The sequence below is a fragment of the Felis catus genome, chromosome A2 (assembly GCF_018350175.1).
Source record: "Felis catus isolate Fca126 chromosome A2, F.catus_Fca126_mat1.0, whole genome shotgun sequence".
Classification (NCBI taxonomy): Eukaryota; Metazoa; Chordata; class Mammalia; order Carnivora; family Felidae; genus Felis; species Felis catus.
The window spans coordinates 56,671,434-56,683,944 of NC_058369.1; the positions used below are offsets into that span (position 1 = coordinate 56,671,434).

The 12,511-nt window shown below is 56.2% G+C and overlaps 1 protein-coding gene across 15 annotated transcripts in view; it reads left to right on the forward strand.

The window, feature by feature from the left end:
* IQSEC1 (IQ motif and Sec7 domain ArfGEF 1) overlaps positions 1-12,511 on the forward strand; it is a 689,800-nt gene that overhangs the window by 616,805 nt on the left and 60,484 nt on the right. Inside the window, exon 1 of one of the 15 annotated variants that reach the window (XM_045053193.1) lies at positions 9,203-9,326. The exons of the other annotated variants lie outside the window; for them this stretch is intronic. Within the exon in view, the coding sequence (XP_044909128.1) occupies positions 9,232-9,326 (95 nt within the window). The 5' untranslated portion in view covers positions 9,203-9,231. Of the gene's footprint in view, positions 1-9,202; positions 9,327-12,511 lie in introns of those variants that run through there. 15 annotated transcript variants of the gene reach the window in all.

Sequence of the window (12,511 nt, forward strand, 5' to 3'; positions counted from 1 at the left end):
TCCCACCCAGCTTTGCCCCGGGGGCAAGGCTCAGGGTCCCGGATGGGCTTCACCCTGCCTTGGCCTGGCCCAGATAGCACTGGGGAGAATAAAGGGCTTTTTCACAGCCTCTCTGTGGAAAGGCTGCCCATCCTGGGCTTGACTGCAGGACTGGTGTTGAAGCCTGATTATCCTCTTGGTTTAGGCCTATCCCCAGCTTAATGCTCCGGACTCCAGGATGTAGGGTGAGATCCCAGGCAGGTTGAAAACCAACTGCTCTGGGACTAATGGCGATGCCACTAGGACTGGCCCCTCACCGAGCAGAGGCCCTGGCTGGACTTGACTGCAGGGTGTTTGCGTCGGCCCCGGGCGCCTGCCCTCACGCAGAGTTTCATGGCTGCCCTCTGCCAGCTGGCTTTCAGCCTAAGTAAAAGCGCACGTTCACCAACTTGCGGAGTGAGACTCTGTTTCTGCTTCCTGTCTGAGGCCCCGCCAGAGCCGGCCTGGCCTCACAGCCTTCCCAGGATTGTGGGAGATGGGCACAGGGCAGAGGTAGGCCCAGGGGAACCGAGCCAGGGGTCCCCAAGGGGTGGGACCGCATGAGGCCCCTGTCCCCCTGTGACTCAGGGCGTGGAGAGCAGTGTTCTGGGTGCAGACCACATATCTGTATCTCAGAGAAAGATTCTGCAGCCGTTTAATATTTCTGAGGCCCAGCTGCAGGGTGAGGGAGTGAGCCCCGTCTCGGCTGTGCAGTGTGTCAGTGACCCAGCTAAGCCTCACTCCCCTCCAGGCCTCGGTGCCCCTGCTGGCAAACCAGAGAGGAGTGAGCCCTGTCCCGGGTTCACAGGGAGTGAACAAGGGGGCCCAGCTGAAATGCCAGGGGACAGTGTGATAAGGGGATGCCGCCCAAGGGTCTTAGAAGGAAATGAGAGGGGTTTGGTCCTGCGGCTCTTGGTCCAGGGGAGAAGGTCAGACGAGGTGTGGTTGTGGGAGGGTGCACCTGGCACAGAGCTCTCTGTGTTTGTTGAATGGACAGATGAGCAATGCTGCCTTCCAGGTTCGTGTGGGCTCCTTAGTCACCAGTAGCATCCATCACTCATCCATCCATCCATCCATCCGCAAATACTAACTGAGCACCTGCTTGTGCTAAGCCCTGTTCATGGCACTGGGGATGCCTGATCCAGAAACAGAAGCAGCACAGGCAGCCACACCCTTCTGGAGTCAGCTTTCTCACAGCAAGAGACAGACTTACAGAACAAATGAATGGATAAAAGATGGTGAGGTGTGCTATGAAGAGACCCAAGAGCTGGACATGACTGAGACAGTGGAGGTGGCACTTGTAGATCTAGAACCCCTTTTCCTTCCCTCCTGCCTGGGTGACCCCTTCCCCCCCCACCCACATTTGCCATGCTCTGAGCTCCATGGGACCCCCTGGGCAGGCACCCATGCACCATGCGGGGCCTCCCCTGGCCTTGCATCGGGCTCAGTGTTTATGCACAGCCAAGACCCTCATCCCGATGGGAGCCCCCAGGATCATAAACATTCAAGGGATATCTGATCGCAAGTTCCGAGGGCTGCCCTCCTGCCCGTCCCTGTCTCCAGGACCCTGAATTCCCATCTCCAAAAACCGTTCTGGTCCTCCGGGTTATTTTAATGGGACTGACTCACAAGCAGAGGACTGGGACAGTCCAGCCCATCTCCAGCAGGCTGGAGACAGATGTTCTTTATGTTTAGGAGTGAGGCCTGGGCTGGGGAGACTGGAGCCACCACTTCCCCAGGGCCAGAAAGATGACCTTGGAAAACATGTTGACAGGACAGGGTGAGGGCCTGGCTGCATGCGCTGGCTTCACAGGACAGCAGACTTTTTTCTTCCCTCTGGCTGTGCGCTGACAAGAACAAGCCCCAACTGAGGAAGGGCGCTGCCGAGGCCCCTCCTGGATAATTCCCTCTAATTAGGCAGGGTATTGGCTGTCTGCAGGGCTCCTTGCCAGGGCGCCATTCACCTGACTCCATCACATCGCCTCGAAGTGGTGGCCTTTCCCCCACCCCAGGCAAGTGGGAAATCGAGGCTCAGGGAAGCTGGGGTTGGAGATTCTCCCTGTCACTCATGTTGTCACCGCATTAGGATAGAGGCAGACCTTGCAGAGCTGTGCAGGGCGCTCAGGACCAGAGGGCAAGGAGCAAGAGCTGGCTGCCACCGCCATGCCCCCGCCAGCTTGGGCGTCCTGCCAAACGGCCCCTTTCCTGCTGTGCTCGAGAGGTCCGAGAAGACCCCACCATTCCTAAGCGCTGCCTACATATCCCTGTGGCGCCTGCCCATCCCGCCAGGAGCTGCTGACAAGCAGGGAAATGCTGGATGCTGGTTCAGTAAGCATAGCTCTAAAAATAGCCTCTGCTTTGAGAAGCTTATTGTTCAGAGCTGTATATTTTTATATGTATACAGAAAGTTACTCCTGGAGGTCTCGGTGCCGGGTAATTAGAGATAATGCTATAGCCTGGGAGGTACATCTGGGCCAGACCTTGTCTCAGCCTCGGCAGGGCAGGCCTCAGGGTAGGGAGTCAGCAGGCCGGGGCTTGGTTGTGGCTCTCTTCCCTGAGATAAGGGGGCAGTCAGCAGAGAGGCAGCTGGGCACCCATGTAGGGTTGCTCTAGAAGCAGCTGTTGTGGGCTCAGGGTCCACCTGAGAGGTCTGTGGGCCCACTTCCTGCAATGGGGCACAGGCTTGGAGTGAACCCCCCATTTTCTCTTGGTTGAGACCTCAGGCCAAGGTCTCTTGGTTGAGACCTGAAGTTGGCCCTGCCTTAGCCCCAGCCTGCTGGTGGGAGGGGTCAGGCCCCCTCAGCAGCCCTCTGACCCCCCTCCCTGCCCCTCAGGGAGCAGGGAGACCCCCAGAGGAAGGGCCCTACCTGGCTGCATCCCCCCCTGCCAGCTCAAATCTCAGGGCCCCAGCCCATGCCCAGTGCCCTTTCCTCCTGGGCCTTCCCAGGGCCCCCCTCTCCTCCTGGGCCCAGGTCTGTCCCAGCTTTACAACCAGTCTTCCTTGCAGCCCCCAGCCCCCTTCAGCTGCCACCCCATCTCCACTGTCTCCTCAGCCACCATCCTCAGAAGCTTCTGCACCAGCTCCTCCCTTTACCCCGCCACAGCCCAACTTCGATCCCCGCCCTGTGCCACCCTCACGTTGCCGTGTCCCTGCTCTCTGCTGCCTCAACTTTTGGTGACTCTGGCCCCGCCAACTTGGATTCAGGACCCTAAGGACTCCTGTCCTTCCTCCCACTCCTCCCACAGGTGTCTCCCAGCTTCTCACCACCCCCCACGTAGCTCTTCACCACCTGGTGTAGACAGTGCTGTCCCCCAGGCACTGCCACCTCCCCTTTCCATCTTTCCCCTGCTCACTCAGCCTTGCCCTGGTCCCGGGGTCAAGTCCGGACTCCTTAAGAAGCCTCACAAGGCCCTGCAAGGTCTGGTCCTGCCCGCCCCTCTGTATATGCCAGACTGAACTTCTCCGTCCCGTCCCTCATGTGCGCTGTGAATACCCACCTCTGTCCGCTCAGCCTTCATCCCTCACTGCCGCGTGACGTTCCTCCGCGGGTCCTGGCTGATGCCACATGCCTCCTAGGAATATTTTCCACCTCTGGCACCAGGGCACAGGCTCTGCTCACCATCCTACAGTGCCTGACGCTTCCTCCATTACTGTTCCTAACACAAGCCGTCATTATTAATTAATTGCATCCCCCAGTGTGCCCACGAGGACAGGGCTGTGTCTGTCTGTTCACGGCCACGCTCACAGTGCCTGGCAGGGGTCTGTCACCTAGCTGGCATTCAGGACATGTTTGCTGAATGAAGCGACAGAGTGACCGAGTTGTGTTTTAACAGAGTCCAGTTCCCCATCCTAGCAGGGAAGCCCCAGCTCTCGGGGTCACATCCTCACATATAGTGGTGTGATGGTGCTGTTTCAGTGCTATAGACGGAAATGGAGCAGGGAAGAATAAGGGAGGGCGGGGGGGGGGGGGGAAGGGTATGGTTTTTAAATGAGGTAAGCTGAAGGAGATGAGGGAGTGAACGAGGAAGACATCTGAGAAAAGAGACACCAGGCAAAGGGAACGGCATGTACAAAGGTCCTGAGGTAGGAGTGTGCCAGGAATGTAGAGTAACAGGAGGACAGTGGGGGCTGTGGCGGGGTGGCCAAGGGGGCATGGAGGAGGGGTAGCAGGAAGAATGTTCGGGCCTTGCAGTCTTCTGGGTCCCTCTGAGGACTTGGCCTCCGTGAGCCAATGAGGTGGGATCAGAGGAGGGACCTGGTCCGACTTGTGTTTTAATAGGATCCCAGCTTCTGTATGTAGAAGGGTGTGTAGTAAGAGGCCAGGAGAGCCCATCAGAGAGGCTGTGGCAGCAATGCAGGGAACAGGTGACAGCAGCTCACCGGGCTGGGGGCAGGGGGGCAGGCCAACTGGTTGGGTGCAGCCTCAGTTTTGAAGGTAGAGCAACCACATCTGCTGACGGGTGGGCAGTAGGGTGTGGGGAAGAGAGAGTTGCCAGGAGTTGCTCTGATTTTGGGCCTGAGCAGCTGAAAGGATGGAATCGTTCTCCGCCGAGGGGCCGGGAGAGTGCGTGGGCTCCTGGTGAGCCTGCCTGCCTGCCTTCGAGAGGTCCGCCAGTCATCGAAGGGGGGTGGTGCTGGGCAGTTAGATGTTGTGACTACTGTATATCCTCACTAAAGCAGATTTGGGAACTGGTTAAAGCAGGAACCCTCCTGACTGCCCCTGACCCCCAGCAAGCCCTTTTGGGGTCTCTGCTGGACTGTCCAGACAGCTCGTCACCTCCCTTGCTCTTGGTTAACCATCCAGAAGTCATGTTGAGCGTGTGTGCCTCATGTGGATTCACACCCTAAGTCTTTTCACACCTTCCTGCAAGGGCGCCAGCCTCCCCGGGCCCCTCCATGCCAGGCGTGGCAGTGCCTGGAGGCTGGGAGCGCAGGGCTCAACATCTGTGCCTGCACGAGTGCCTCCCCTGGGCCCTCCTCAGATCGCCGCTGGCTGTACACACTAGAAGCACACCCCGTCCTGCTCACCACTCCTCCTGAGGCTCTTTCTTTCTGGGTCCTGTTCATCCTGACCCTGCCCCCCAGCGGAGACGCCCAGTATTGCCAGGCCTTGGTTTAGGTGGTCCCCAGGTCCTCCTCCCAGGAGGGACAAAGCTTTGGGACGTTGGCTGGGTGTTCATAAGTCACTTCGGTCGCCAGCCAGACACCTGTCTTCCCAAGAACACTTATCATGGGTTTAGGCGTCTGTGGGGTGCTGCCTTTCCACCACCTCCTCTCCCCACCCTGACCAGGGAAGACGTGGATGGCCTGCTTAAGAACGGCCTCCCCAGTTTCCCTGGGGAGGTCTTCTCTGTCCCTTTCTTGCTGGGCACGCCAGCTGTGCGTTCCTGTATGCTTTCAGTCTTCCCTTGAAATCCACCCCTCTGTGTCCTTGTACTCTGTTCCTTGCAGCCAGGCCAGCCCTTGGGGGCTGCCTCCCTGGCCCCGGGGACTTTTCACCGAGTGGGAAAGACTGGGAGCATGTCGCACAGCTGAGTCTAGCCTTTGCTCCTGAGCTCTGCCATCTCGGCAAGCCATGAATCCTTTCTGAGTCTCCTTGATGGGATTAAATACGTGGACACTGTTTCCTGAGGCAGCCCCTTCCCCAAGAGCTGAACTGCTAAAAACCTCTACATCCCCAGAGCTACCAGGCTGCCTTCACCCTACTTCTGGTGTGACTGACCTGCCTGCTCCTGTTGCCCCAGGATGGCCCTGCAGAGACCTGGGAGTTGTAGATGGTCCCAAGGCTGCCTTTCTGCAGCTGAGCCCTCCCCGTTCTTTCTCAGAGGACATGGCCACCTTTTCCTTCCCACCCTCACCTCCCTGGGTCCTGCCCTAGTTAATCTGCATCCCTCCCCCAGGACCTGGAGCAGAGCAAAACCATCCCCTCCTGAGTGATAAACCTCAGTTAATATGGCCTGGGCAGCAAAGAGCAGTAGAAGCCCCATGGCAGAATGTGTGAGGGCTGGGAATTAGTTGTTCCTGCCCTGGCCTAGACTCCCTTTCTGGAAATCAGAAACCCTGAAAGCAGAGCACTGGGGAGGCCACAAGGCCTGGAGGCACGAGGGGCATATGTATTTCAGGAGGCTGTTTTGCTCTGGCCCGTGCAGACTGCCAGCAGTCAGTCTGGGCTGAGGCTCCTGGCATGAACATTTAACCACAGGCAGGCTTTAGAGTGCTGCTTCCTCCAGCATGGGCCAAGCCCACTCTGAAGCGGGTGGCTTTGCCATCTTACGTGACCAGACCTGGCCACACACAGCCCAGGCTTATTTATCTCATGACCGTGCACAACCCCAAGCCCCCCAGGCGCTGGACCCCAGCTCTACCTCGGTATGTCAATGGCATGCTTTTTCCTCTGGACAGCTGGGTGGCTGAGACACCTGCTTGGGGTCAAGTCCGAGCCCTGCTCTTCCCTACATGGGTAGCTTTGGCCTAGTGATTCAACTCCACCAAGCCCCAAGCCCACATACGGAAGTCACGGCTCCCTCCTGGCTCCCCGCGATGGTAGTTGGGTTACAGGCCATGTAGTTTAAACACTTAACACGACACCTGTATGCAGCAGGCTTTACAGAGGAGAGTTACCACTACATGACCCAAACCCGTGTGTGTGATTAAGGGGTCATGTGAACACAGTGGGTAAGTGTGCAGACTCAAACCAGACTGCGTGGGTTCTGAGTTCACCCACTCGCTGTATGACCTTGGGGTTGAGTTTAACCTCCTCTCCATACTGTAAAGTGGTTTCGAGGACTGAGTCACATTTAATGCTTAGAGCACTGCTAACTATATAGACATTAACTGTTCCTACGATCGGCGTCCTTACGTTGAGGTGAATAGCCAGCCCCCTAACAGAGGGTCCCTTCTTCACCCATGCCCCCTTGCTTCTGCCCGGAGCCTCCTCTAACATTTTTCTTGAGAAAAGTCATTCGTGACTTCAAAGGCCATAATTAGAGACATCCGTGGCCCGAGTGGCTGAGGGCCCTCCCACCCCAGCCCTGACTCACTCCCCAGCTAGAGTCAGGACGTGGCGTCTGAGCCACGGAGCCCGGGTCCCTTTCTGGGACTGTCCCGCCCTCCCTAGGGCCTCGTCACCAGTGACTCCAGCCCGTGGCTGGAGGCGGCTGTCTGCGCAGAGAGAGGCCCTGTAGCGGGCAGAGGCGGGTCCCCTGGCTCACACACTGGGCCTGTCTGCCCCCCACCTCTAGCTGCCAGGATGTGTAGGTTGGGCCCTATCAGTCAAAGAATAACCAGAGACAGCATTTAGAAAATGCCTTTTATGAAGTGAGCAGTCTTTTAAGGACTTCATATGTGTTGACTCTGTTAAGCCTCATAGCAGGCGTGTGTAGTCAGGACTCTGCCCCCATTTTACAGCAAAGGAAACTGAGGCATGGAAGTATTCTTGCCCGTGGTTACTCAGCTGGTAAGCAGTAGAAGCAGAATTCCAACCCAGAAATCTGGCTCGGAGGCTGCAGCAGGGAGGCCATCCAGCCCCCTCGCTTGGCAGGAAGGCACAGGGATGTTACACTTTTCAAAATGTGTTTTCAGTTCTTATGTGCTTTTCATCATCCTCGGGCGGTCGGAAACTCTAGACGCTGTTCTGTAGCGATCCAGCCATTTCCCCACATAAATATCATACACACCAGCCTCTGGCAGAGGAAGGCACATTTGGAAGACTGGAGAAGGGGAGGAGGAGGTTGGGGTCACTGTCTCGGGATTCAGGGCTCCGAGTCCCTAGGCCAGAGGGGCCAGAAGGGACACATCCGTGTGCAGCTCCAGCTATCAGCTGGCTAGCTGTGCCGGGCCAGCTCACCTCTGGAGCCCCATTGTGCCCATGTGGAGCTTTCTCTCGGAAAGGAGCCCGTCTCGGGTCCCGGTCTTTGCTGGAGGCCAGGACTTCCAGGGACCAATCCCTCATGGAACGGGACTCCCGGTGGGGTGGGGTCCACCCCTCACATTCTCTCTTTCTCCAGGTAATCTACACCATGACAGAGTGTGGGAATGGGGGGTTTCACTAGCTGGGGGTAGCCTCGTGCGGGAAGTGGGATTTGAGTTGGACCAGAGTGTGGCCCCTCAGAGGCAGAGGAATGCAAGTGAAGGGCAGCGGGGATGCATGGGGTGGGGGGTGCAGATTCAGACAGTCCATAGCAGATTCTAGCTGGTAGAGGAGTCCTTTTGCTAGATCCCTGACAGGTATCTGACCTGCAGCTTGCACATCTCCTGTGACGGAGAGCTCATCACTTCCTAAGCAGCGCTAATCACATGAGCACATACTTTCTCAGGGAGGGCAACCTCGGCCGTAGTTCTGTCTGCAGACATCTGTTCCACCCTTCTCTTGTCAGCCTGTCAGAGGCTTAATGCTAGGCATCGTCCCTCCCCTCTGGCTGCTTTTCTCCTGCCAACCAGTCCCAGCTCTTTGTGAGAGGTGGTTTCTAGACCTGGAGTTTTATTCCCAGCATACTGTAATTTGGGGTTGGCAAATAGAGTTTTGCCACGAGCCAGCTGGGGTCAGGCATGAGGAGATCTGCAGGAGGGAATCTGTGATCAATTAGCAATGTCTGCCACAGACAAACGAGGAGAAGCAAGCGGTTTGTGCCCAGACGCGGTCCTCTGCTGTGATCTGACACCTGTAGTGGACAGCCAGGCTGCTTTTGCTTCTGGCTTTATATTCATGTTAGCGACTGGCTTCCCAGCTGTGTCACTGCATCAGCTCATGTTAAGCTCATGGTCGGCCAGACAAACCTTGTCTTTTTTCATAAGAACAGCCATCAAACCAGAATCTTCCCCAGAGCTTAACATTGTTTCCATTATATGGATATATAAGTAATTTAAATCAATCCCTTGTTGACGGGCATTTAGATTATTTCCAAACTTTTATAATTAGAAACAACACTGCAATGCAATTCCTTGCATTTACCGCTTTGCAGATTCGCTCATTTCCTTAGCGTGAATCTCTAGGAGAGGGATTACCAGACCAGGAGCATCTTCTGAGAGTGCTAGGCAGCAGCCTCCTAACTGTCGTAGAATGTTCCAGAAATTCTAAACTGCCAGGGACTGTCAGCCACTTGGAACAGGTGCCAGCCCCACTCCTTGATTTGCATATGACCCAGGTGTCTAGGAGAGATCCCGGATGCCATTGTGCAGTTGAGGACCCACTCCAGGGTGTTCAGGCCTGGCTGATGGACGCAGGTTGTAGCAGAAGCTTCCCAAAGGCAGCTGACCTGGGTGGTGAGATGTTGTGCTCTGGTGCAGAAATCACCGTGGCAAAGAAATGGTGTGCAGGGTGGGCTGCTGGTGCAGGAGGCAGGGGAGGGAAGAGGGGGTTGGGGCAGCAGAGGATGGAGGCCAGGGGCTGGGCCTGATGGTTCCCTGACCCCCAAATCCCTGCTGTGTCAAGTGTGGCCGTCATATAAAGCAAAGGTCTCCGTCCCTAGGGCACCCTGCTGTGGGGAGGGAGAGGATGACTGTTCTGTTCACACTGGACAACCCTCTTCCTCCCCCAGGAAGGAACTGGGGGCAGAGCTGAGTACTAACCAGAACCGAGGGGCCCGTGAGTTTCAGGGCATTGCTGTAAGTAAAGTAGCTTTACAGGTTCCGTCAGAGGATGGTCAAGTGGAATTTGATAGCTGTTTCCATCTAGTACTCTGAAAAACTTATACCAACTTAGACGTTCTGAGAGTGGCTATTGGCCATACTTGTCACCATGGGGCATTTTCACTTGAAAAACAGTTACCTTTCTGTTCACCAGCTGTTCGGCTCAGATTAAGAAAGGAGTCTCTTTTCGTGTCGAATGGTGTGTGGCTTCTGATCGTCCTCAGGCTCAGGGTGGGTTCTTGAGCTGCATACCTACTTTCACGCAGTGCTCACTTATGTATCAGAGGACATTGTCGGTTGTGGGGCCATGCTGGTTGCGGTAGGATGGCCTGGCCAATTCTTTTCTTACCAGGATGGTCTGGGGTTGGTTTTGATTTTGTTGCCGTGGAAGCATTGCCACATTGCACGAGTCGAGAGGATACCATTCAGATAGATTCAGCAGGACTTGGTGACAGATTGAATGGGACGGGGGTGGGGGTTGGCTGTGGGGGAGGGCCTGACGTGATGACAACACCCAGGACCCTGACTCGTGTCACTGTGTGACGGTGGAGAAAGAGCATGAGTTTGGTTTGGGGCACCCAGGATGTCTGGCAGGAATGATGTGAGAAACTATGTTCCGGGACCTGGCTCCCAGCAGGCATGGGGAAATGCCTTCTCTCCTTTGGCAAATATTTACTGAGCACTGTTACCTGGGCACGCGGGTTGGCATTTGGGGAACATCAGCAAGCAAAACAGACAAATTGTCCCCACTCTCTTACAGCTTATACACTGATGTCCGAGACAGACAACAAACCAAAAAACAAGATAAATGCATTATACAGTGTGTTTTGAAGTAATGATTGTCACCAAAGGAAAAAACAAAAGAGAAGAAAGGGCCAGTAATCTGGGGGTGGGAGTGGAGAGAGAGCTATGATTTTTAAATCTGGTGCTAGCAGAGATCTGGGGGAGAGTGTTCCAGGCAGAGAGAACAGCCAGTGCAAAGGCCCTGAGGCAGGAGGATGCCTGACCCCTTTGAGCAGAGAGGAAGTCCGTGAATCAGGAAGTCAGAATGAGCAAGGAGAGGAGCTAAGATGAGAGCAGCTGAGGTCAGGCCTTCAAGGACATTGCAAGGACAGCGTCTTCTAAGTGTAATGGGGACCAAGGGAAGCACTTGATCTTACGTTTTATCGGAGTCACTGTGGCAGCCATGGGAGAAGAGAGGCAGGGGGACCACCGAGGAGGCTGTTGTGATAATCCAGGGAGCAGTGGTGGTGGCCTGGACCATCTGCTGAGAAGGGAGCAGAGCCTGGGTGTGTATGGAAGGTAGGGCTGATGGGGGGGGAGGCTGCAGCTGCCTCATGGTGAAGAGAAAGGCTGCGAGTGACCGTCAGACCCCTTCCCTTGGCTGTGAGGGGAGGCTTGGCCCTCTCTCCTGAGCATGTTCTGGAACCTGCTGCCTTAAGACAGTTGGGAGCCAGGTAATGCCCAGAGCAAGGATCCTGGGCTGTGCATAGCCCCAGGAAGTGCCGCATCCCTGTCAGGTCACCACCCACAGACATCCTGCCCCTGCCCCCAGCCTTCAAGGCAGCCAGGCCCTTCCCCGGCTACTGAGCCACATACGGCCCTTGAGTCCAGAGGCTTGTCGCCTGCTTCTCTTTCCTCGGCTCCAAACCACAGCCAACCGGGGAATGAAGACAGCCTCTCACATTCACAGACTCATCGCCACTGCTGCCAGGAAGAATGCCCCTTTGCCTGTTCACCGTTGCTTTGAGGCCCGGTGAGCAAGGCCCAGGGAAAGGGTTGAATCCCCCGCAGACACGAGAGGTGGCCACTGCCTTATCCTGGGGCGTGTCAAGGCCCACCCCTCCCTGACGGAGCCACCGTGAGGCACAGAAGGGCTTCCTGCTCTGGAGACCTGCAGGGAGCCCGCCCCTTTGGTCTCCCCGTGTTTCTGGAAACCCGGGGTTGTGAGACTCTTTTAAAACCTTGTAAGCAGGGCTCCGGCTGCTTGTCCTCGAGGATGAGATTTTGTCTCCTGTCAGCCTCTTGCTCGGAAAAACAGACTCTGCCCCCGAATGAAGCATTTCCAGTAGGGGGGATGTATGTGTAGAAACACTTCCGTGCGAGGTGCTCGGAGGCTGCACGAAAAGGGCAAGGCAGGGAGGCGTGTGGGGGCCAGAGCAAAGGCAGGCGCTCTGGCTCATCTGTCCGTGGATAGGCTTGCTCGCCTGTAAGCTGGGGATCGACCACCTACGAGTCTAATAGGGGGATTCCTTCTCTCTTCCATGCAACTATTGATCAAGGCACCGAGTGTTTATTGTGAGGCACTGTTCAAAGCTATGTCAATAGAATAGGGGAATTTTAACTTTTGTTAGATCCCACCCTTCTCCCCCACCCAGTGCACACAAATGGGGCCCAGAGGAAACAGCCGTTGGGTAACTGTGACGTCAGGAGTCTTGAAGGGTGATATTCCTCTGATACCTTAAGAGGGTCTAGTCCATCCACGTTGATAATGGATGGGGAGGCAGGCCTGGAAGTGAAGGGTGACCCTCCCTGATTTACAGCCACATCAAGGCAAAGTACCCAGACCTCTTCCCCAAGGAAGGACCTTTGCCACACTTTAGCCTCTGGGGAGCAGGATGGGATGTCCTTTGTCACAGGACACCCACCGCATGTCCCCGGAGGCCAGAGCCAGTTGGTGGAGCGGAAGTCCTGTACTATTCTTGACCTACAAGTTGGAAAGCAAGTGCAGGGATTTGCAGCCCATCCCTGGCTCGGGGCAGAACTGGAACCAAAGGGCAGGCTGTTTCCCTCTGCCCCTACTCCGAGTCTGTCGCCCCCAGGAGTCCGTGAACAGTCACCTTCTATACTGGCAGGGAGCCCTGC